The sequence below is a fragment of the Mchenga conophoros genome, linkage group LG3, assembly GCF_057382185.1.
Source record: "Mchenga conophoros isolate Kocher_MC1m ecotype Shallow Benthic linkage group LG3, M_conophoros_male_GT1.1, whole genome shotgun sequence".
Classification (NCBI taxonomy): Eukaryota; Metazoa; Chordata; class Actinopteri; order Cichliformes; family Cichlidae; genus Mchenga; species Mchenga conophoros.
The window spans coordinates 53,079,225-53,099,436 of NC_140528.1; the positions used below are offsets into that span (position 1 = coordinate 53,079,225).

The 20,212-nt window shown below is 41.3% G+C and overlaps 4 protein-coding genes across 4 annotated transcripts; 1 reads left to right on the plus strand and 3 right to left on the minus strand.

Annotated features, from left to right (window-relative positions):
• Positions 1-1,344: 1,344 nt before the first annotated feature.
• LOC146579457 (histone H2A-like) lies at positions 1,345-1,983 on the minus strand. Its single transcript, XM_085269377.1, has one exon. The coding sequence runs from the start codon at positions 1,931-1,933 to the stop codon at positions 1,547-1,549; it is 387 nt and encodes a 128-aa protein (XP_085125503.1). The 5' UTR covers positions 1,934-1,983; the 3' UTR covers positions 1,345-1,546.
• Positions 1,984-2,256: 273 nt separating this feature from the next.
• On the plus strand, positions 2,257-2,904 carry LOC146579458 (histone H3). The gene has a single exon (XM_085269372.1). The coding sequence runs from the start codon at positions 2,259-2,261 to the stop codon at positions 2,667-2,669; it is 411 nt and encodes a 136-aa protein (XP_085125498.1). The 5' UTR covers positions 2,257-2,258; the 3' UTR covers positions 2,670-2,904.
• Positions 2,905-5,100: 2,196 nt separating this feature from the next.
• Positions 5,101-6,722, minus strand: LOC146579459 (histone H4). The gene has a single exon (XM_085269384.1). The coding sequence runs from the start codon at positions 6,131-6,133 to the stop codon at positions 5,822-5,824; it is 312 nt and encodes a 103-aa protein (XP_085125510.1). The 5' UTR covers positions 6,134-6,722; the 3' UTR covers positions 5,101-5,821.
• An 8,470-nt stretch (positions 6,723-15,192) lies between these two features.
• Positions 15,193-15,634, minus strand: LOC146579460 (histone H2B 1/2). Its single transcript, XM_085269378.1, has one exon. It carries the CDS (start codon positions 15,607-15,609, stop codon positions 15,235-15,237), a length of 375 nt encoding a protein of 124 aa, XP_085125504.1. The 5' UTR covers positions 15,610-15,634; the 3' UTR covers positions 15,193-15,234.
• Between the last annotated feature and the right edge of the window lie 4,578 nt (positions 15,635-20,212).

The following is a 20,212-nucleotide window of genomic DNA, read 5'->3' on the forward strand; positions in this document are numbered from 1 at the left end:
CTAATTCTATTGTTCAGTCTGGGGGGGCTGTCCTCTAACCAGACTAGTAACTGTGGCTTCTTGTTCTTGGCTGAGGCAGATTTCACTCACTTTATAACAGGCAGACCCCCACTGTCAATGCATTTTTCATACTATACAGTTACACACCAAAGTTTATCGCTGAACCAACTGATTTGGCACGTCAGAGGTCAGCAACTTAATGTCATTCTTGGGAGCTTTAAGGTCGCATGAAATGCTTTGAGAACACAAATCCACTATTGTCCTTAAAACAGGGGTTGACAAAGACATTCTAACAAAAGCCACACTTAGGAATCATTTCCTGTTCTTCTGATCACCAGCTGCCCCCTATTATCCAAGCAAACTCTATTGTAATAGTTTTATTCTACTCACAATAGACACAAAACCCTAAGCGTAGATGTAAGTGACTTTGCAAAATGTCCCAAATTCAGCAGCAGTGCTGAACACGTCGCAAACAGCTGCACATTTTCCTCCCTCTGTACCAAACAAGTCCACCTGTCCCTCTCCACCTCACGTTGTTATATTTTCCTATTGTGTTTAACAAGGTTTGAACTGCGTGTTGTCTGTTTCCATGAGCTTAGAAACTGTTTTAATTATAAAGCGAACCATGATGAGTGTCCACAGTCAGTTATGAAGCTAATAATTAGTGACATCCAATTTACTCTTTGTAGCTCTCTTCACGACAACACAGACACAGGTCGGTTCTTTGAAACTGGCGTTTATTACTTGGGCCTTCTCTCCTCAGCTTCACCATCACCAGTACGCCGATACGCCGTGAGAACTGGTCACGAGAGAACAGTACAAACCAATTAGCAACTTTACAGTACACATATTAAGTCCAAACACAAATAAAAAAAAACATTTCTCAAATGACAAATACCTCGTTGGCTGCTTGTCCAGAAAAGAGGTCCTTAAGTCCTTGTATTGCCCTTTCTTTTAGTAAACCTTTAGCTTAAATCGCTTCATGAGAGACATCTGCTCCCTCGCAGTCCATGAAAGGTCTCGTGTGCTCTCGTTAAGGGTATTCTCACGAGACACTAGCTCTCACCTTACACATGTACATTTCAAATAAAGACATTTCAACGCAAACTATATATACATGAAATTATGTAACTTATTATAAATCAGTCATCTACATCATGAAATCCACACAGAACATTTTAACAGCATTTACACTCTTAATTAGTAAGATGAGCAATGAGGTGAATATGACCCCACACCACAACGCAGGAGACAGAGCTTTTTGCTTTAGCTTTATATCAAGACCTAAAGTAAGTTTCATTGACAAAAACACACAGAGCTTTGGAGTTAATGAAAGTAGTTTTTATTTGAAGGTGGATTTCAGTCCCCGATTCTGTAAGATGACATGAATAAATGTACATTTCAAAGTAAATCAAGATGCATAATCTACATTTCCCAGTACACAACTTGTTACAAACACCATAACAGCAAGAAGGATGTTTGCTCAGAGAGAAGTGTGTGGCTCTTAAAAGAGCCTTTGTTGTTGGTGAAGCCGAGCGCTTTGCGTTTACTTGGCCTTGGCGGGCTTCTCGGTCTTCTTGGGAAGCAGCACAGCCTGGATGTTGGGCAGCACACCACCCTGAGCGATGGTGACTCCCCCCAGGAGCTTGTTGAGCTCCTCGTCGTTGCGCACAGCCAGCTGCAGGTGACGTGGGATGATACGAGTCTTCTTGTTGTCGCGGGCTGCGTTGCCAGCCAGCTCCAGGATCTCAGCGGTCAGGTACTCGAGCACAGCTGCCAGGTAAACAGGCGCACCGGCTCCTACACGCTCGGCATAGTTGCCTTTGCGCAGCAGTCTGTGGACACGACCCACGGGGAACTGAAGCCCGGCACGGGATGAGCGGGTCTTGGCCTTAGCTCTGGCTTTGCCTCCGGTCTTGCCGCGCCCACTCATTTTGACAGGTTCTTTTCTTCGTAGTATCGAGACTGAGAGAAAATGTGGCCCGATCAGCTCAAAGCCTCGCTTATATTTCCGCAGAGCGCGCGCAGCTTCGTCACGCACCAATCGCAGAGAGGCTTGCGGCAGCGCGCAACATCAATGCACTTTTCTCCAATGAGCAGCACACACCGAGGCGGGGCGATGCTCCACGTGGAGCCCGTCACCAATCACGAGCCGGAGCGGCACCGCGTCACAGCCAGTCACACACTTTAAGAGCAGCGAGTCTCCTCTGTTCGCTACATTTTCTGCTCGTATCACAAGAAAAGAAAAGTGAGGAAGAATGGCAAGAACCAAGCAGACTGCTCGCAAGTCTACTGGCGGCAAAGCCCCCAGGAAGCAGCTGGCCACCAAGGCCGCTCGTAAGAGCGCCCCGGCCACCGGAGGCGTCAAGAAGCCCCACCGTTATAGGCCTGGTACCGTGGCTCTGCGCGAGATCCGCCGTTACCAGAAATCCACCGAGTTGCTGATCCGCAAGTTGCCCTTCCAGCGTCTGGTCCGCGAGATCGCTCAGGACTTCAAGACCGACCTGCGCTTCCAGAGCTCTGCTGTCATGGCTCTGCAGGAGGCCAGCGAGGCTTATCTGGTCGGACTCTTCGAGGACACCAACCTGTGCGCCATCCACGCCAAAAGGGTCACCATCATGCCCAAAGACATCCAGCTGGCTCGCCGCATCCGCGGAGAGAGAGCTTAAGCTGCACGCTCTCCTACCAACAACGGCTCTTTTCAGAGCCACCTCACTCACTCACACCAAGAGCTCGCTCCTTTATTCTTTTTATTAGTATTCTTTTTATAACACAAGTTTTATGCTCACTTCAATCTTAATGCTGTTTCTATACCAGAAATTACAGTTTGCATCAACGTGGAATTCACTGACTTTATTTTCACAATTGCCTCACTATGGCCAATGTCATTGGCTGGGCCTTTCACGGACCTGTTTACGTCTTCATGCATTCTCAGTCATCCAGGAAAGTAAATCTCCAAAAAGTTGATTCTGTTCATAGATGTAAAACAAATATGCCAGCAGTTTATCTCACTTAACGAGAGGAGCAGGCATGTGTGTGGCCCCTTCACATAGTGGACATTGAGTTGTTGTGTGGGCAACAGTAGTCCATGTCTTTTGCTGTAACAGTAGTTCATGTTGAGAATAAAACATCCCAGCTCACTAACTTGATCGGGGCAATAGTGCCTAAAATGTTCCATCATTTTGCCGAGAGATCTTTTACTTTGTGGTCATCTTCGATGGACAAAAACCACCAGGTCATTCAGTGTTCCCTTAGTGCAAATGCATATAAGAGATGTTTGTGTACTATAACTGAACTAATGTTAAGTCCTTAAAGTCATATTCTTTTATTATCATGACTGTATTTCAAGCTTCCTTTTTTTTGGTATGATACCTGATTGATATGGAATATGGCTGAAGCAAACAAAAGTCTAAAATACTTACTCAGTCATTTGTTTAATAGTAATTTAACATTATATAATTCACATATAAAACTATGAATTGTAATTTTAAATGGTTTAAAAGCATGAAGAATAGCATATGTAGGCAAGTATATTTCTCTTTTTTAAAATAAATAAAATAAATAATAATAATCAAGAAACAAAGACAAAAGCAGGGCAGGGTTTGGAGGTTGAATCATCCATCCCCACCAATGCCAAAACCAAATCTACGCCCTTGTCAGGATCATCCCCCACCACCTGCAGCTGGCCGTCCACAACGACGAAGAGCTGAACAAGCTGCTGGGCCGACAACATCCAGGCCAAGAAGAATGAGAAAGCTGAATAAAATCCAGCCACTTTCCTCAACCAACTAACAGCTCTTGTAAGAGCCACTCACCTCTGAGAGTACACTTGGTTAAAGTAATGACACTAAATCTTTAATCCATAGGTGTCAAACTCATGTTCACACTAGAACTGAAGTGGGACAGCCCTGTTAGTCTATCAGTATGTGCAACACATTTAGTTGTTTTAGTACATGAATAAAAATCTGAAATCTGTGAAGTTATTACCCAGACTTTTCTTTTTAAAAACTTGCTTTGAAACCAGAGATCTGTGTCGTAAGTGCATAAGATAAGATGACCTTGATTAGTCCCACAGGTGGGAAATTTGTTTCGTTACAGCAAAAGTGCAAAGTTATGTAGCAGAAATTAGAAAACACTGGTATGCAATAGAATACAAATGCTATATACAACTGAGTAAGAAAATAGAAAAGTACAACTTTGTCAGAAAAAAAGAATTGCACATATAGCAGTCTTATTGCACTTGTGTGGATGTGTGTGTTTGATCAGCTGCAAGTCTTTGTTGTAGAGTCTGACAGCAGTGGGGAGGAAAGACCTGAGTAATCTCTCTGTCCCACATCGTGGGTGCTGCAGCCTGCCACTAAAGGAGCTGCTCAGTGCTGTCAGAGTTTATGCTGTCAGAAGCATAAACATTGTCTCATTGTTTGTTCCTTAAAGTACTTGCATTAAAACTTAAAAACAAGACAGCTGAACAGATTAAAGAGGTTCAGACTTATAATTGTAAATCACTACAAACTCTCATTTAGGTCTAAGATTCATTTAGACCGAAAGCGAACCACAGCTGTGAGCTACATGCAAACACTAGTGGTGTGGTGTATTTTCTGTCATTCTGATCCACTCCTTCAAAGGAGCTTTTTTTAAATTATTATTATTATTTATACCTGGACGCACGTCAACTAAATGTAGACAACCTGGCAAAACTTCTTGTTTGCGATGTGGGTCGTTTCATCACAGATCATTTACAGTTGCCTTTGATACTTTGTTTGCAGTTTAAACAGACGTTGCATTTCAAGTGCATAAAATCTGCGTACTAAAACATATGTTAGACAATGTTGCTTGTATGAAGGTTATGTCAGGATTGTGAGAGTGAGTAAGCCTTTCAGAAAGGAAGATCACATCAAAACTGTTATATTGATATGATTGGTGAAGATGATATTTCAGGCACACATCAGGAAGAGGTTTAAGAAGCTTCATTGGGTTTCAGCCACTCATGTCCACCTTTTACTAGATCAAAGGTGGGTTAGTTACCTAAAAAAAAATAAATAAATTTAAAAAAAGAATCTACTAAGCAAGCACTTCTGTTTCAAGCAGATTTATGGCAGGAAGACATTTACAAATAAACTGATGAATAAGTGAAATTTATTATTTTTCTTTTGTTTGGTCTATGACTGTTCAGTGAGTATTAATAAACAGTGGTATTGAATAGGCCTGTAACCTGTGAAGTTCAGTTTGTGGTCATGACAGTTATTGTAACGTTGTGGAGAAAAGCACGCATTACAGCTGAATCTTATAGCAAAACGGAGAGTCAATATAATCTTGTAGCGTCCCTCGACAGACGATCAGCGTTCCGGTTACCGGTGTTTATTCAGAATAGTAACACGGGCTACTGTGGGCCGTAGCCAACGCCAAAACAACGGGGGGAAAGTGCCCTCTACAGCAACAGCACAACCCCCGACACTCTTCTGTCTTCCGCCACACACAAACTACTCTAATCCCCGCCCCCGAACACTGTCAGCCAACCACACACCTGCTCTCCTCCAGACTGTCATTGGTAGCTGATGTGATTGACAGACTAACCGGCCTCTCGACTACTGCACATTCAAGGACACTCGGTAAATCACCATGCTGCGGATGTGGTCTAACTATGCCGTAAGTAATTGGCAATTCTGAACACAATACACTGATAACACAACAGTCAACTGACTTGTAACCCAGTCCGTTACAATATGTAGGCAATGTCAGTCGGTGATAAGGGAACAAAACTCTCAAAGTGAAAGTGTGTGGCTCTTAAAAGAGCCGTTTGATGGATTAGGAGAGAATGAGTTTAACCGCCAAAGCCGTACAGAGTGCGGCCCTGCCTCTTCAGAGCGTACACCACATCCATGGCGGTCACAGTCTTCCTCTTGGCGTGCTCAGTGTAGGTGACGGCATCACGGATGACGTTCTCCAGGAACACCTTGAGCACACCACGAGTCTCCTCGTAGATCAGGCCGGAGATACGCTTCACTCCGCCACGGCGAGCCAGACGACGGATAGCGGGTTTGGTGATACCCTGGATGTTATCACGGAGAACTTTACGGTGACGCTTGGCGCCTCCCTTGCCGAGTCCTTTGCCACCCTTGCCCCGTCCACTCATGGTTACAGTTTCTTCTTTGAACAAACAAAGTCGAATGAAGTTCAATCCCACGGAGCCGTCTTATTATGTGTGCTCAGCGGACGTAAAAGGAAACAGACGGTGCGAGGCTCGCTGGACGACTCGAAGCTCAGTGGCTCCGCCCACTCCTCTCTTCTCTAAATGTGGAAATGTTGTCTTTTGTTAATGACAAATCAAATCTAACCGAATGGAGGCTCACAACAAATCGCACCCACAATGTCATGTCAATGTTTTTCGAAATCTACAAGTGTATTTACTTGTGTACAGTAAACTGCGATGGAGACAACCAGTGCCACTCCACCCCCAATGAAGCCTCTTAAACCTCTTCCTGATGTGTGCCTGAAATATCTTCTTCAACTCTCAAAATCCTGACATAACCTTCATACAAGCAAGATTGTTTGCAGTTTAAACAGACATGTTGCATTTCAAGTGCATAAAATCTGGCTACTAAAACATAAGTATCAAAGGCAACTGTAAATGCTCTGTGATGAAACGACCCACATCGCAAACAAGAAGTTTTGCCAGATTGTCTACATTGACGTGCTTCCAGGTAAAAAAAAAAAAAAAAAAGCTCCTTTGAAGGAGTGGATCAGAATTACAGAAAATACACCACACCACTAGTGTTTGCATGTAGCTCACAGCTGTGGTTCGCTGTCGGTCTAAATGAATCTTAGACCTAAATGAGAGTTTGTAGTGATTTACAATTATAAGTCTGAACCTCTTTAATCTACTCAGCTGTCTTTTTTTAAGTTTTAGTGCAAGTACTTTAAGGAACAAACAATGAGACAATGTTTATGTTCTTACTACACAGATTTCTGTTTTTACATTAAGTTTATAAAAAAGAAAAGTCTGGGTAATAACTTTACAATTCAAGTCAGTCAGATTTTTATTCATGTACTAAAACAACTAAATGTGTTGCACATACTGATAGACTAACAGGGCTGTCCCACTTCAGTTCTAGTGTGAACATGAGTTTGACACCTATGGATTAAAGATTTAGTTTCATTACTTTAACCAAGTGTACTCTCAGAGGTGAGTGGCTCTTACAAGAGCCGTTAGTTGCTCTAAGACAGTCGCAGGATTTTATTTAGCTTTCTCATGCTTCTTGGCCTGGATGTTGGGCAGCACACCACATTCAAAATTACAATCCATAGTTTTATATGTAAATTATATAATGTCAAATTACCATTAAACAAATGACTGACTAAGAAATTTAGACTTTAGTTTACTTCAGCCATATTCCATATAAATCAGGTATCAAAGGGGCAGGGGCTTGAGCACCTTTCCTGATGGGTGCCCAAAGTGCCCTTTTGTTGAGGCAACTTTTAAAAAAAGAATTATTTATTTATTTATTTTTTATGTGTGTGTGCAGAGTCCTGTCTGTGCCCCTCAACAATAATATTTAACTATTAATCACAGTTTTGCTAAATAAAAGGCTCTGGCTTGCAAATTTTGCAGGTGAATTTTTTTCAGGTGAATTTTTTTCAGGTGAATTTTTGCAGATGAATTTTTGCAGGTGAATATTTTTGCAGGAAAATTTGGAGGATAAAAATTCAGTGTCATAAATTCAATGTCTAAAAATACCTGAATTCTGATGATACTATATTTCTTCCATAGAGAAACACAAGTTAACTCAGAGACACAGACTGATGCGACAAAACCAGTAAGTAGGTGTACAGCGTACACTGTAGTGTGTAGCACACAGGAGTATTAGCTTATTACGTACACGTTGGTAAGCTGTCTTGTTGCAACTGACGAACTGAAACAAACGAGCGTGCTGTGTGTGCAACAGCGCGACAAACATTACCTGTCCTTTTATTAACTGCACAGGTAGTGCTGGTCATAGCTGCTGGCTACCTGTGTAAGGCTGTCATGGGTCTGTAGCTCTGTCACCGTTTTAGTGAACATATTTAGTTTTAAAGTATTTAGAACATATTTAGTTTTAAAGCAAGTTTCCGGGCTTTTCCTGCCTTTCTGGAGGGATTATATTTCACTAAAAAACGATCTAATATGCATGTCCACATAATTATGCATTATTATAATATTTTTAAAAAAAAAACACACGCTGTATTTTAAAGAACATACATTAAGAAGCAGATTATATTAGATTTATATTTTAAATAAGACAAAATTTGCATTTTACAGCAGTAAAATTATTGTATCTCTACAGTTTAAACATGTAATAAGCTTTGCCCCTGCACAGAGTGGATAGTGAAACAAATGGAATCATCATAATGACATTATTTCATATTTATATTTATATTAAGAAGAGAAGCAAAGAGTGATTCACAGGCAGAGCCTAATTTATTTCTCACAGTTTTTGTTGCCTTATGGTTCCAAGCGCTGTCACCAATCTTTGCATTTTGTTACTATCTCATGATACTTGTTTAATCAGCTACCATCTCTATGGACTTTTTAATGTCTACAGTCTCAGATCAACACAGCCCTGCCCTCCAGTACTATCAGCAGCAGGAGCAGCAGGAACCCCTCAACAGCAACATTTTACCCATCAGGTAAAACATCGGCTTGTGCCGTGATATTTAAACCGAGCAGCATCACTGACTTTCAGCTTGTTGTGTTTGTGGATATATGACTGACTTTAATTATCCATAAAATCATCACAATCTCTGTAAGATTAAAGTCAACTATTGAACGGCGTATATTTTGAAGTAAAGGCTTTTAAACCAAGTTAGTACAAACATCGCTAATGTCACATAACTTACCCGACATGTTGCCAACCGTAATGTTTTAATGTTCTTCATTATAAAAACATTTGCGCATAAATAAGTGACATAATATTCAGTACTTATGAAGGCTACACCAACCCATCCTTAAAATTCAGGGAAATTAAGGACGCATTTGAGGGCCGCATTTCGAGCAGCCTTTGAATTGGGACAGCCTTCGTCGTGTCGCTGTGACGTAATCGGCCTTAAAATGCGGCCTTTAATCAAATCAAATCAAATCACTTTTATTGTCACATCACATGTGCAGGTACACTGGTACAGCACATGTGAGTGAAATTCTTGTGTGCGAGCTTCACAAGCAACAGAGTTGTGCAAAATACAATAATGTAAACAAGCAAAATACAAGAATGGCTACATCTGAAACTAATAAATATATGTACAATATATAATAGTATATGCATTTCTGGATGTGTATACTAAATGTTTTTCTACGTGTGTGTATACACATTTTTACAAATTAAATAGAGTAAACAATAAAATAAAATATATAAAAATATACAGAGTTGAGACATGTGCAGAACAGTGGCATTACTGTACAGTGTGTAGTGCATAATGTTGAAGTTCCAGTAGTGAAGGTGAGGTGTCTATGACGTGTTCAGCAGTCTGATGGCCTGATGGAAGAAGCTGTCTCTCAGTCTGCTGGTACGGGACCGGATGCTGCAGAACCTCCTTCCTGATGGAAGCAGTCTGAACAGTTTATGGCTGGGGTGACTGGAGTCCTTGATGATCCTCCCCGCTTTCCTCAGGCACCGCTTCCTGTAGATGTCTTGGAGGGAGGGAAGCTCACCTCCAATTATCCGTTCAGAGCACCGCACTACTCGCTGGAGAGCTTTGCAGTTGTAGGCGGTGCTGTTGCCATACCAGGTGGTGATGCATCCAGTGAGGATGCTCTCAATGGCACAGTGATAGAAGGTCCTGAGGATGCGGGGGCTCATGCCGAATCTTTTCAGTCTCCTGAGAAAGAAGAGGCGCTGCTGCGCCTTCTTCACTGTTTTGTTTGTGTGTACTGACCACGTAAGATCCTCAGCCAGATGTACTCCAAGGAACTGGAAGCTGCTCACTCTCTCCACAGCAGCGCCGTTGATGGTGATGGGAGTGTGTACTTCTCTGCACCTCCGGAAGTCCACTATCAACTCCTTTGTCTTTGCGACGTTGAGGGTGAGATGGTTGTCTTGACACCAGTGGGTCAGGGCGCTGACCTCCTCCCTGTAGGCCGTCTCATCGCCGTTGGTGATAAGACCCACCACTGTAGTGTCGTCCGCAAACTTCACAAGGCAGAATTGACAAATAAAGTTGACTTTGACTTTGACTTTTTGACTTTGATGTTGGAATTGTTAGCGGCTGTGCAGTCGTAGGTGTAGAGTGAGTACAGGAGAGGGCTCAGTACACACCCCTGTGGAGCACCAGTGTTCAGTGTGATGGGGGATGAGGTGATGCTGCAGGTAAGGCTGCAGACCCCAAATCTGGTCATTGGTACTTCCTGGCTTGTGTAGTTACTAGGTAACAAAAGCCCAACACTGCCCCTAGCGTCCTGGAGCACTTCCGTTGTGTTTTGGAATTTGCATGTGTTTTGGGGTTTGCAAGTGTTTTGGAGTTTGTATGTGCTTTGTCTCTAGGGGCCACCGTAATTTTGGCATCTAGTCGCCAACTTTCTGCCCTATAATAGTTCAACAAATGAGCCTTTTGTATTATAGTTAGTCTAGTTGTGTGTTTATAAAGTTAAAGTGCACATCATCAAGTCAGGTGGGTTTGTCATTTCCACCATGTGCAGTACAGTACACAGTGAAGTAAGACCATAGTGCTGCATATAACAGACACAGGATCACAAAAATTGCATATATGGAGAAACTACAACAAAACGAATAGATATACGTAGTGATGTGACGTTCTGTATCGAGGCTTCGAAGCTTCTGTCGAGTAATGGAGGGGGCGTTTCCGCGATGCGCATAACAAGGCTTGCTTCATTCATGGGAGGAGCTGAAAATGATGACGTCTGAAGCCTCGCTGCCCGGCTGTACCACGTGACTGTTTCAGGAAGTGGTTCGAACTTTGCCGTGAGCTATGACTGAGATATAAACCCCTCAGACTTCATTCAAAATGTGGATGTTTGATGGAGAGTTGCGGTTAGTGAGAGTTTGGAGACAGTTTGGAGGTTTATGAGAGTGAGGAGAGAAAGTCAGGAGAGAATGGAGCCAGCTAAGAAGAGGAGGATGTCCTCCCCTGTGTGGGAACATTTTGATCCTATTCCTCCCAACAAGGTATGTAAATTTCTACAGAAGATGTATTTTCATAATACTGATGGTGCAATACAATTTATGTTAAGCTGTCTTTACTTTTGTACAAGGTGAAGTGTTTGCTCTGTGCCAGGGAGCTGGGATATAACAACAACACATCATCCATGCTTAGGCACTACAGAGCTTTGCATGAGAATAGGAACACCAATTGTGGAGCAAGACCAGGTGAGCCATCAAATGCAATGATAATATAGCATGCAGTAGTGATGGCCCGCTTGAAGCTGAAGCTCCGGTGCATGTGTCAAAAAAATCAACACACTGCTTCAGAAGCACTGTGTCGAAGCTTGATTCGTTTGGCCAGAGTCACATGATCAGTGACGTCCGAAGCTTCATTTAGAGTGTGACTGCTTCGGTGTCTGATTCAATGGTTTATAAGCAGGCGAATCATTCGCGGGATTTGTGGAGTGTTTTGATGGTGACAGATAGCGAACCACTGATCATTCTACTGAGAGATTTGGAGCCAGTGAGGAATAGAGGAGGTTCTGTTGTGCGGGAGAATTTTGAGTAGATTTTTGTCAATCGGGTGGGTTTTCCAGCTTTGTGTTCTTGTTGTTTGCCGGAGGTTTCTTCCTGTTAAAAGGGAGTTTTTCCTTCCCACTGTCGCCAAAGTGCTTGCTCATAGGGGGTCATATGATTGTTGGGTTTTTCTCTGTATCTATGAAGCGCCTTGAGGCGACTTTTGTTGTGATTTGGCGCTATATAAATAAAATTGAATTGAATTGAATTTAAATTTTGTTTTGTGCGTGTTTATTATATCTGAAAACGGGAAAAAGGTAAAATGTCAAACATCTGCTTCCATAATATAAATATCATTAAATAACTTTAGAAAAATTTCCACTTGATTCTTTACATGTAATGTTGTAAAAATATATATTTTATTGTTTAATTAATCTGAAAATGTTAGTCTGCCAAATGTGCAGCAATTTAATGTATTTATTCTCTTTAGCTGATAGTTTGTGGGGCCCAGGTAGACTGTATAACTGCATCTCTACCAGTTTCTCTGCACTCCAGCCTCCTCTGTGCCATGTGAAGGGATTTTCCTTAAGGCAGGAGAAATTATCTCCACGAAAAGGAACAGTTTCCGCCATCGCACACTAGAACAAATTCTCTTTTTAAATAAAAATGGAAAAGGGTTACCGTCAATGCATCATGTTTTTAATTTGCAAGTTCATAAGCATTTTCCTTTTCCATTTCACAATCAATTCTACCCCCAGGTCAAAAATATGTCTGGGAAAATTTCCCTAATATAATATTATTTATAAATATACCCCTCCGGCGATTAAATGCATACGTGCATGGAGGCAGGACCTCAGAGCAGAAGCATACTCCATAATGTGTTGTACATTATTATATGTATATATTATATGTAACGTGGTATTTTTCAATTATTGTATTTTACCAACATCAAGAAGTCACAAGCAAAGACAGACCACACCATGACGCATATTTAAACAAGGAGAGTTTACTGATCAAAACTATTTATTAAACAAATAAAACACATTTTTTTAACCACCAAAAAATACACGTTCAAAGCAACACAATGGCGGCCCAATATCAGACAGGATTCCACTCTGTAGAGTGAGCAATCATAATGAAGCGGTTGGTTTTATTTTGTGGATTCAAGCTGCTCTTCATATTTTTGGCCACCAAATGTCACCAGAGAGGACTGTGTTAAAAAGCTTCGAGTAATGAACCGTTTTTCAATACAAGCGTCAGTGCTTCAGAAAGCTTCATTTGGCCATCACTAGCATGCAGTAATGTTACTAAATGATATAACAATATTATACAAGTGCAATAAGTTACGTGTGTGATATTTATATTTGTGCTTTGTTTTTATTGTCTTTCCTCAGGAGAACAATCTCAAATAGATGAAGACCTGGTTAGCATGGTGATTGAGGACTCCCAGCCATTTAGCATTGTGGAGGACAAAGGATTTAAAAGATTTGTTGAATCATTAAATCCTAGCTATGTTCTCCCCACTAAAAAGGTCATAACAGCAGTGAAAATTTAGTTTTTACAGAATAAAATGTGAACAGGCAGGACTGAACCTCAAAGCCTAAGTGTGTATACACTACACACTGCTTCACAGCCACGTCGTACTTTTAAACAAAATGTTTTTTTCTTTCCTTTAGGCCCTGAAAGTCATGGTGGAGGCCAGGTACCAGAAGATGAAGGAGAAAGCTAAGGCCAGCATTGAGAAGGCAGCAGCTGTGAGTCTGACATCAGATATATGGACCTCCAACACAGAGGCCTATCTTTCAGTCACCTGCCATTTTGTTGATGAGTCCAGCACATTAAATACTGTTGTTTTAGGAGTGCAGTATTTTCCTAATGCACACACTGAAGAAAACACAAGTGAAAGGCTCACTCATGACAGAATGGGCAATTACTGACAAAGTCACATGCCTAGTAACAGATGGGGCTGCTAATATGAGGGCTTGTGCAAGGGAACTACGACTCAAACATGCCATATGCATAGCTCACACCCTGAACTTAGTGGTGAAGAAGGCCCTTGACCAGACCCCTGAGCTCTCACATCCTGAGCTCTCTGACATCCGAGCCAAGTCCAGGAAGATCACGGGATATTTCAGGAGCAGTACCCCTGCAAAACTAACTTCTTAAGTGGCTTAATTACATTAATTATTAATTATAGTTCTGCTCCCTTGACAATCTAATGTATGCTTTTTTTAAATTGTATTTTGTAAGGAGAGGCTTTCAGTGATACAGGAACGACCATGGGCTGGACTGGGACAAAAAAAAAAATCGGCCTGGGCATTTTGACTAGAGACTGGCCCACCAGGTATTATAGGAAAAACCATAAAGCCTTTGAATGAAAACAAATGCTGTTGTCACAAGTGATGTACACTGTCTTGTTGGTATATGTGTATCAATCTAATAAACTTAAACCTACACCATCCTCCCTATTCTGGCATTCTAAACTGTACCCGAAAGTAGACTGCTTGGTTGAGTCAACCTCCTGAACTATCTACAACACATGGTGAAAACCTGAAATTAAGACGGAAGACTAGAGGTGAGACATGATTACTGAATATTAAAAATAAATAAATAATATTTTATTAATAAAATAAACAGATATTGAGGTCCAACGGTACATGATGGAGCCAAATATTGGAAGGCTGGAGGACCCCCTTAAATACTGGGAGAGACAAAAATATGTCTTTCCTCACTTATATAAGGTAACACTGACATACCTGTGTACCCCTGCCTCATCTGTGCCCTGTGAGCCGACTATTTTCAAAAGCAGGGGAATTATTGTCCAAAAAAAAAAAAAAAAAAATCTCCTACGACCTGCCACAGTGGAAAAACTGTTTTTAAATAAAAACCAATGACGTGTTCCCTGAACACTAATCACGGTCCACACCTCAACGCTACAAAAGCACAACCACTGTCCACACCCTAACCACACCTCACAGTAAATGATCATTTCCATTTTAAGCATTTCCAAATAATCATTTTCCATTCTGCCAGTATAAATATACACAGTATGCTGCCATCACTACAATATACATGTTTTACACACTCCTTTTGTTGTTGACATTTACAGGCTGTGTGCAAAAGGCCACACTTTTCAAATTCATGCCAACTAATATTTTTATGTCCAGTAGGTGTCCTGCTAGAGCAAATGAAGCTTCAAGACGCTTTGTGCTGGGGTGAAAAGCTTCACAGCTTCATAAAGCGTCATCTATTAGACCTATACGACCTAACCAATATAGACAGTGCAATAAAAAGACGCAACTTCGCATATCAGGAATAAAATAAAAAGTATGCTTGAACGGTCAGATACTAAGTTGCTGTAACTCTGCGTTTATCTCTCTACAATTTAAAAAAAAAAAATCGGGAATCCATTTCGGTGATCTGTCACTGCAGCGGATTGAGACAACGCAGTGACACACAGGCGAACATCTGCGATTCAAGTGCAGAAGTTGGCAACAAAGTAATTGTACGTTGAATAATAGGACGTATGCTCGTCAGTTTAAAGTGTGTGGCTCTGAAAAGAGCCGTTGTGTTGGCGTCTGATGCCAGTTTATTTGGAGCTCGTGTACTTTGTCACAGCCTTGGTGCCCTCAGACACTGCGTGCTTGGCCAGCTCACCGGGGAGGAGCAGGCGCACTGCGGTCTGGATCTCCCTGGAGGTGATGGTGGAGCGTTTGTTGTAATGGGCCAGGCGAGATGCCTCGGCTGCGATGCGCTCGAAGATGTCGTTGACAAACGAGTTCATGATGCTCATGGCCTTTGAGGAGATCCCGGTGTCGGGGTGGACCTGCTTCAGCACCTTGTACACGTAGATGGCGTAGCTCTCCTTCCTGGTCTTTCTCTTCTTCTTGCCGCCCTTGCCGGCGGTCTTGGTCACAGCTTTCTTGGAGCCCTTCTTGGGCGCCGACTTCGCAGGTTCAGGCATTTTCTCTCTTCAATACTCTACAGCAACGAATGAGCTCCGTGGCTGAGAGCAGCGCTTTTTATACAGGCTGTATGCTAATACCACTGCGCGGGCCCTCGGATCTCATTGGTGGAGCCGCACAGTGGGCCGGACGTTGTGTTGGAGGGAGTTTGTGAACTGTGCTGAAACAGGCGCGCATCTAACAAAGACAGTGGGCTGTGTGATTGTGTCCTCGTTTGCTGAGACAGTCATTTGTTCTAAATGAGCAGTAAATGTATTTCCAACTAAGCACATCGCTTTGTATCTGCATAGTTTTACTGCACACGTGAGACTGAACCATTCACTTTTTTAATTATCTGGTGTTCATATGTTTTTTTAGCCGTTGATTTCCATTATTAAAATAGATATCGATGTAGTTCCTTTCTGTTTCCACAAGTTTACACTGCTTACACTGCTTTCCAGCAGGTCAACAGCGCAATCTGTTGACCTGCTGGAAACTCTTGCACAAAATGACTTTGTCTTTTAAAAGATGTAGGGAACCTCTGGCCTTTATTAATGATATCAGTTAAAAATACATTCATAAATGTGAAATCTATTCTCAGTTATTTTAGTAACAACTGCATTATAAAAGTGTTGTAAATTCTTTAAGAGAAGAAAGGAAATCAAAGGCAGCACATGCCTTTGATTGTTGGAATATCCCAAGGGGCTATTGGGACGAGTACAACCAGTATGAATCATAAACGCCTCAGGCATGTCGATGAGCAGGTTGTTTAAGATGACAATCACACTAAGGAAGAGCTTTAAAAAGCTGAGCATAGCCAGTTGGTACGTGACAGTACACTGTTATTTCATGGCTGCAGAATGTCAGTGAAAAACAGCCAGCAGCACTAAATAGTTTATTTTTGACTCCACTTAGTGGATTCCTGCATTAATACTCTTGAACTGTAAACTGTAAAACATATCAGTGTCTTAAACACACATTAATAGTCTAATTATTCTTAAATATAATGATACTATTGTTTGTCTGGATACAACTTTGCTTTGATATTTCTGCAGTCTTTCATTTTGTCTTTAGATATTTTAATGAGTGAATGAAGTCAGACTGTAGATTGTCCTTCTTCTAGCTGTACTGACTGACCTTTGACCTCATGTGTTGATGACTCTTCACCTCTGTCTCCTCTCACAAGGAGAAGATGATCTGCAGGATCCTGCTGCTCATCATCCTCACCTCATGTGTCTCTGGTTAGTTTACAGCTTCACTTTATGAACTCCAAAGCTCAACAACAGATTTGTTCCAGTTTAAGAGTGAATGAGTGAGCAGTTTTACAGGCCTTACCCTACGATATAAGCAGAGGAGAGTGGATGGATGGATGGACAGCTGCTTGTGTCAGCAATGGAGAAAACTGTGTAAGTTCTTGGAGTTCTTTTATCTGCTTGTGAATGAGGAAGAAACTCAAAGAAATTTGTTTACATCGTGAAAGTGCTTCTCTTAAATCAAAAGCACTTCTCGCTTTATTACCTGTTGAACAGGTAGTAAAAAACAATTTAGAAGGAATGCGGCATGAACCAACGAGAAACTGATATAACAACAATACAGCAGCTTTCTTATCTACCCAGACATATCAGGACACAATGGTGAAGGATGCATTCATGGATGTATGAAGAGGTTTTTAAACACTTATCTGTAAATGGATAATTTCAGTCAGACTGAACCCAACACTATTTTGCAGAACTCTTGGCTCTGGCTTTCAGCTGTCTTAAATTATGAGGCAATAAATCACACAGAAAGCTGAATTTTTCTCACGTGAGTCAACAATGTTGAATAACCTAAGTATAAAACAAGAAATAGAATCAGCTCCAAAACTCAACTCGAAGTATGTGAGACTGATTTTATTGTTTTGATCAAAGGGCGATTTACAGTTTTGTGTTTTAAACGTGTCTATTAAAATGTTGCATTTCTGTCATTGAATATGTGTATAAACCTTTTATAAACAATCTATTCACTGACTGTTGCCTAAAAGCTGGAGTTGAACAGTAACTTTTTAACTAACAGGTGACTCACACTGAAAACAGCAGTACATGACCCTGTAACCATGTGGTCCTAACTGTTGTGACACTAATGAAATCTACATAAAAGGACAGACATATTTTTGACCTGGGGGTAGAATTGATTGTGAAATGGAAAAGGAAAATGCTTATGAACTTGCAAATTAAAAACATGATGCATTTAAGGTAACCCTTTTCCATTTTTATTTAAAAAGATAATTTTTTCTAGTGTGCGATGGCGGAAACTGTTCCTTTTCGTGGAGATAATTTCTCCTGCCTTAAGGAAAATCCCTTCACATGTGCATAAACTCCTGGACCTGTCCTTTTTACTTGATCTGTTTCTCTGGCAGTGGAGTGGGGTGGAGTGGAGTGGGTGAGAGTGCTGAAGACAAATGACTGAGGAGCGAACGAGCGGAGCATGTTTGTACTCTTTTCCCTTTTTACCCTGGACCACTGAAAATCCACAGTTTAACAAACAAAGTTAAACTGTGGATTATATTTATAATTTAATCCTTTATAACACAGACTCAGACTAAGAGATCCAATTGTATCGCCTATATTTACACACTGACTCAGGAAAAAATATCAAAAGGTCAAATTCTTGCTTTCAGTCTCTAGTGCATTTCTTAGAGTAAATACTTCATTCTGATATAGACTGAAGCTCTGTAGGGTTTCAGTTTTGTGTGTGCATGTCTCTGACAGTTGTAATGATGATCATTCAGCAGAAGTCCAACTTCCTCATTTTCATACTTGTGTTCACATCTCCTTTAGCCCACCAGAAAGTGAACATTGGAAACACAAGTTTAAAATAGTAAAATGTAAATTCTTACAGATAGATATCTAGTGTTTTGGCAGCTAAAAATTGAATGTGGGTAACTTGGGTGAGATGTAGGTCAGAGGTTAGATCAGCTGATTCCCAGTTTACTTAGAATCCATGACAAAGAAAACCAGTATAAACAAATAAGCATAGGTGTGTAGTGTATGACAGCAAGTGTATGATGGTTTCTACAAGCTGAAGAACAGCAGCCACTCAGCATCAGCATATTTATTCTCTATAAAAGGAATTTAGTTGCACATCAAGGCAGACTCACTCCAAAACCTCTGAATGCCTTTCATAAACACTGTAATTAATGCTGCAGTAAAAGAGAAAGATTAGGATACTCAATAACTGAAGTTGCCTTCATCCTTCCCTGCATCCAAGCTTCTTCAGCAGAAAGCTGAATGTGCAAGCAGAATTTTAAAAAAAAATGGTTTACTCCATCAGAACTAGTTCTTGTCACAAGATTATTATTACGCTGGACTCCTCTCCACACTTCATACACAACACAACATGGTGTTCCTCAACATGAGGGAACTGACTGAGAAGTGTGTATTTAAAGGAGGCCTTCAGGTGCTGTACTGCAGGCAGTCAGAGTTTAGAACTAAATGTGAAACTAATCATAAGTTAGTTTATCTGTTCTTTTCTATCAAACAAAAAAGTTTCATGTAATTTTTTTTTTTTTTTTGCGATTCTCTGGTTTGCATATGTTGTATTTGTCATGGTCCCAGGACTTCTAACCCGGTGTTTTGAGTTTTGACATTCTGTTTTAAGTTCATTTGTATTCTTAAAATCCCTAGGTTGCCTGTTCAGTTTAGTTGATTAGATTTCCCCTTGTTTCTTTGCCCTTTATCTCCATTTATGTGTCTGCGTTTATTTAATTGTGAATTCTTGTGGCTTTTTTCACTTGTGTTTAATTCCATCATGTTTATCATGTTTCCCCAGCCTGTTATGTCAGCGCTCTCCCCGTGTCTCTGTCCCCCCTCCTGTCGTCTCTGTGTCCTCCCTGTGTTACGTTTAAGGTCCTCATCTTGGTCAGTATTTTGCAGTTCTGTGTCCTTCCTGTCTTGTTATGTGTAATTGTCCTCAGCTGTCCTCCCCGTATGTTCCCTAGTCCCTCATTACCTTCTGTGTATTCATGCCAGAATCTCCCTCTGTTCCGTGTCGCGTCGTCCCTCATCACATTTCTATTTACAGAGTTAGAAAGTGCTTTATTTAATTCACTGTGAATCACTATGGAAATAAATGGAAACAAACAGAACAGGTACAAACAGTGGGCCTGTCTCAATATGTGTACTTGTACGTACTTGTGAGTCGTGTCCAAAAGGGCTGCATCCTCCTGAGGACTCGGCCTTCGTGGCCTATGTGGGCCGGGTCCTCAGAAGGTCAGGTATACCGGAAGCAAACGGCTGTGAAATTGGACACTCTAGCCTTCAGATTTGCATCACCACTGTCCTGAGTAAATCGGTTTGGCTGAGATTAAAGTTAAGCTTCATAACATATTAATCACAGTTAAATTAAGAGGGGACGACAGTAAAAACTCTGGACCTGTGACATCATCAAGTACGCTGGTGTTCCAATTGTAGAAATTGCAAGTCCGTGCTTGCGTTCTCGGCGAGTACGGACTTGTGTACTTGAGAAACAGCCAGTGCGAAAGACTCAGATGAGGAAGAAGCTGCTGGTTAGAAATGAACGACTGATCAGAAACACAAAAAACAAGTTAATGAAAACATGAACAGCTTTGATTCACACCAAGTAAAG

Bases quoted from the DNA above. Each gene is read 5' to 3' on its own strand.
- LOC146579457 (XM_085269377.1), bottom strand. From the start codon at position 1,933: ATGAGTGGGCGCGGCAAGACCGGAGGCAAAGCCAGAGCTAAGGCCAAG.
- LOC146579458 (XM_085269372.1), top strand. From the start codon at position 2,259: ATGGCAAGAACCAAGCAGACTGCTCGCAAGTCTACTGGCGGCAAAGCC.
- LOC146579460 (XM_085269378.1), bottom strand. From the start codon at position 15,609: ATGCCTGAACCTGCGAAGTCGGCGCCCAAGAAGGGCTCCAAGAAAGCT.
- LOC146579459 (XM_085269384.1), bottom strand. From the start codon at position 6,133: ATGAGTGGACGGGGCAAGGGTGGCAAAGGACTCGGCAAGGGAGGCGCC.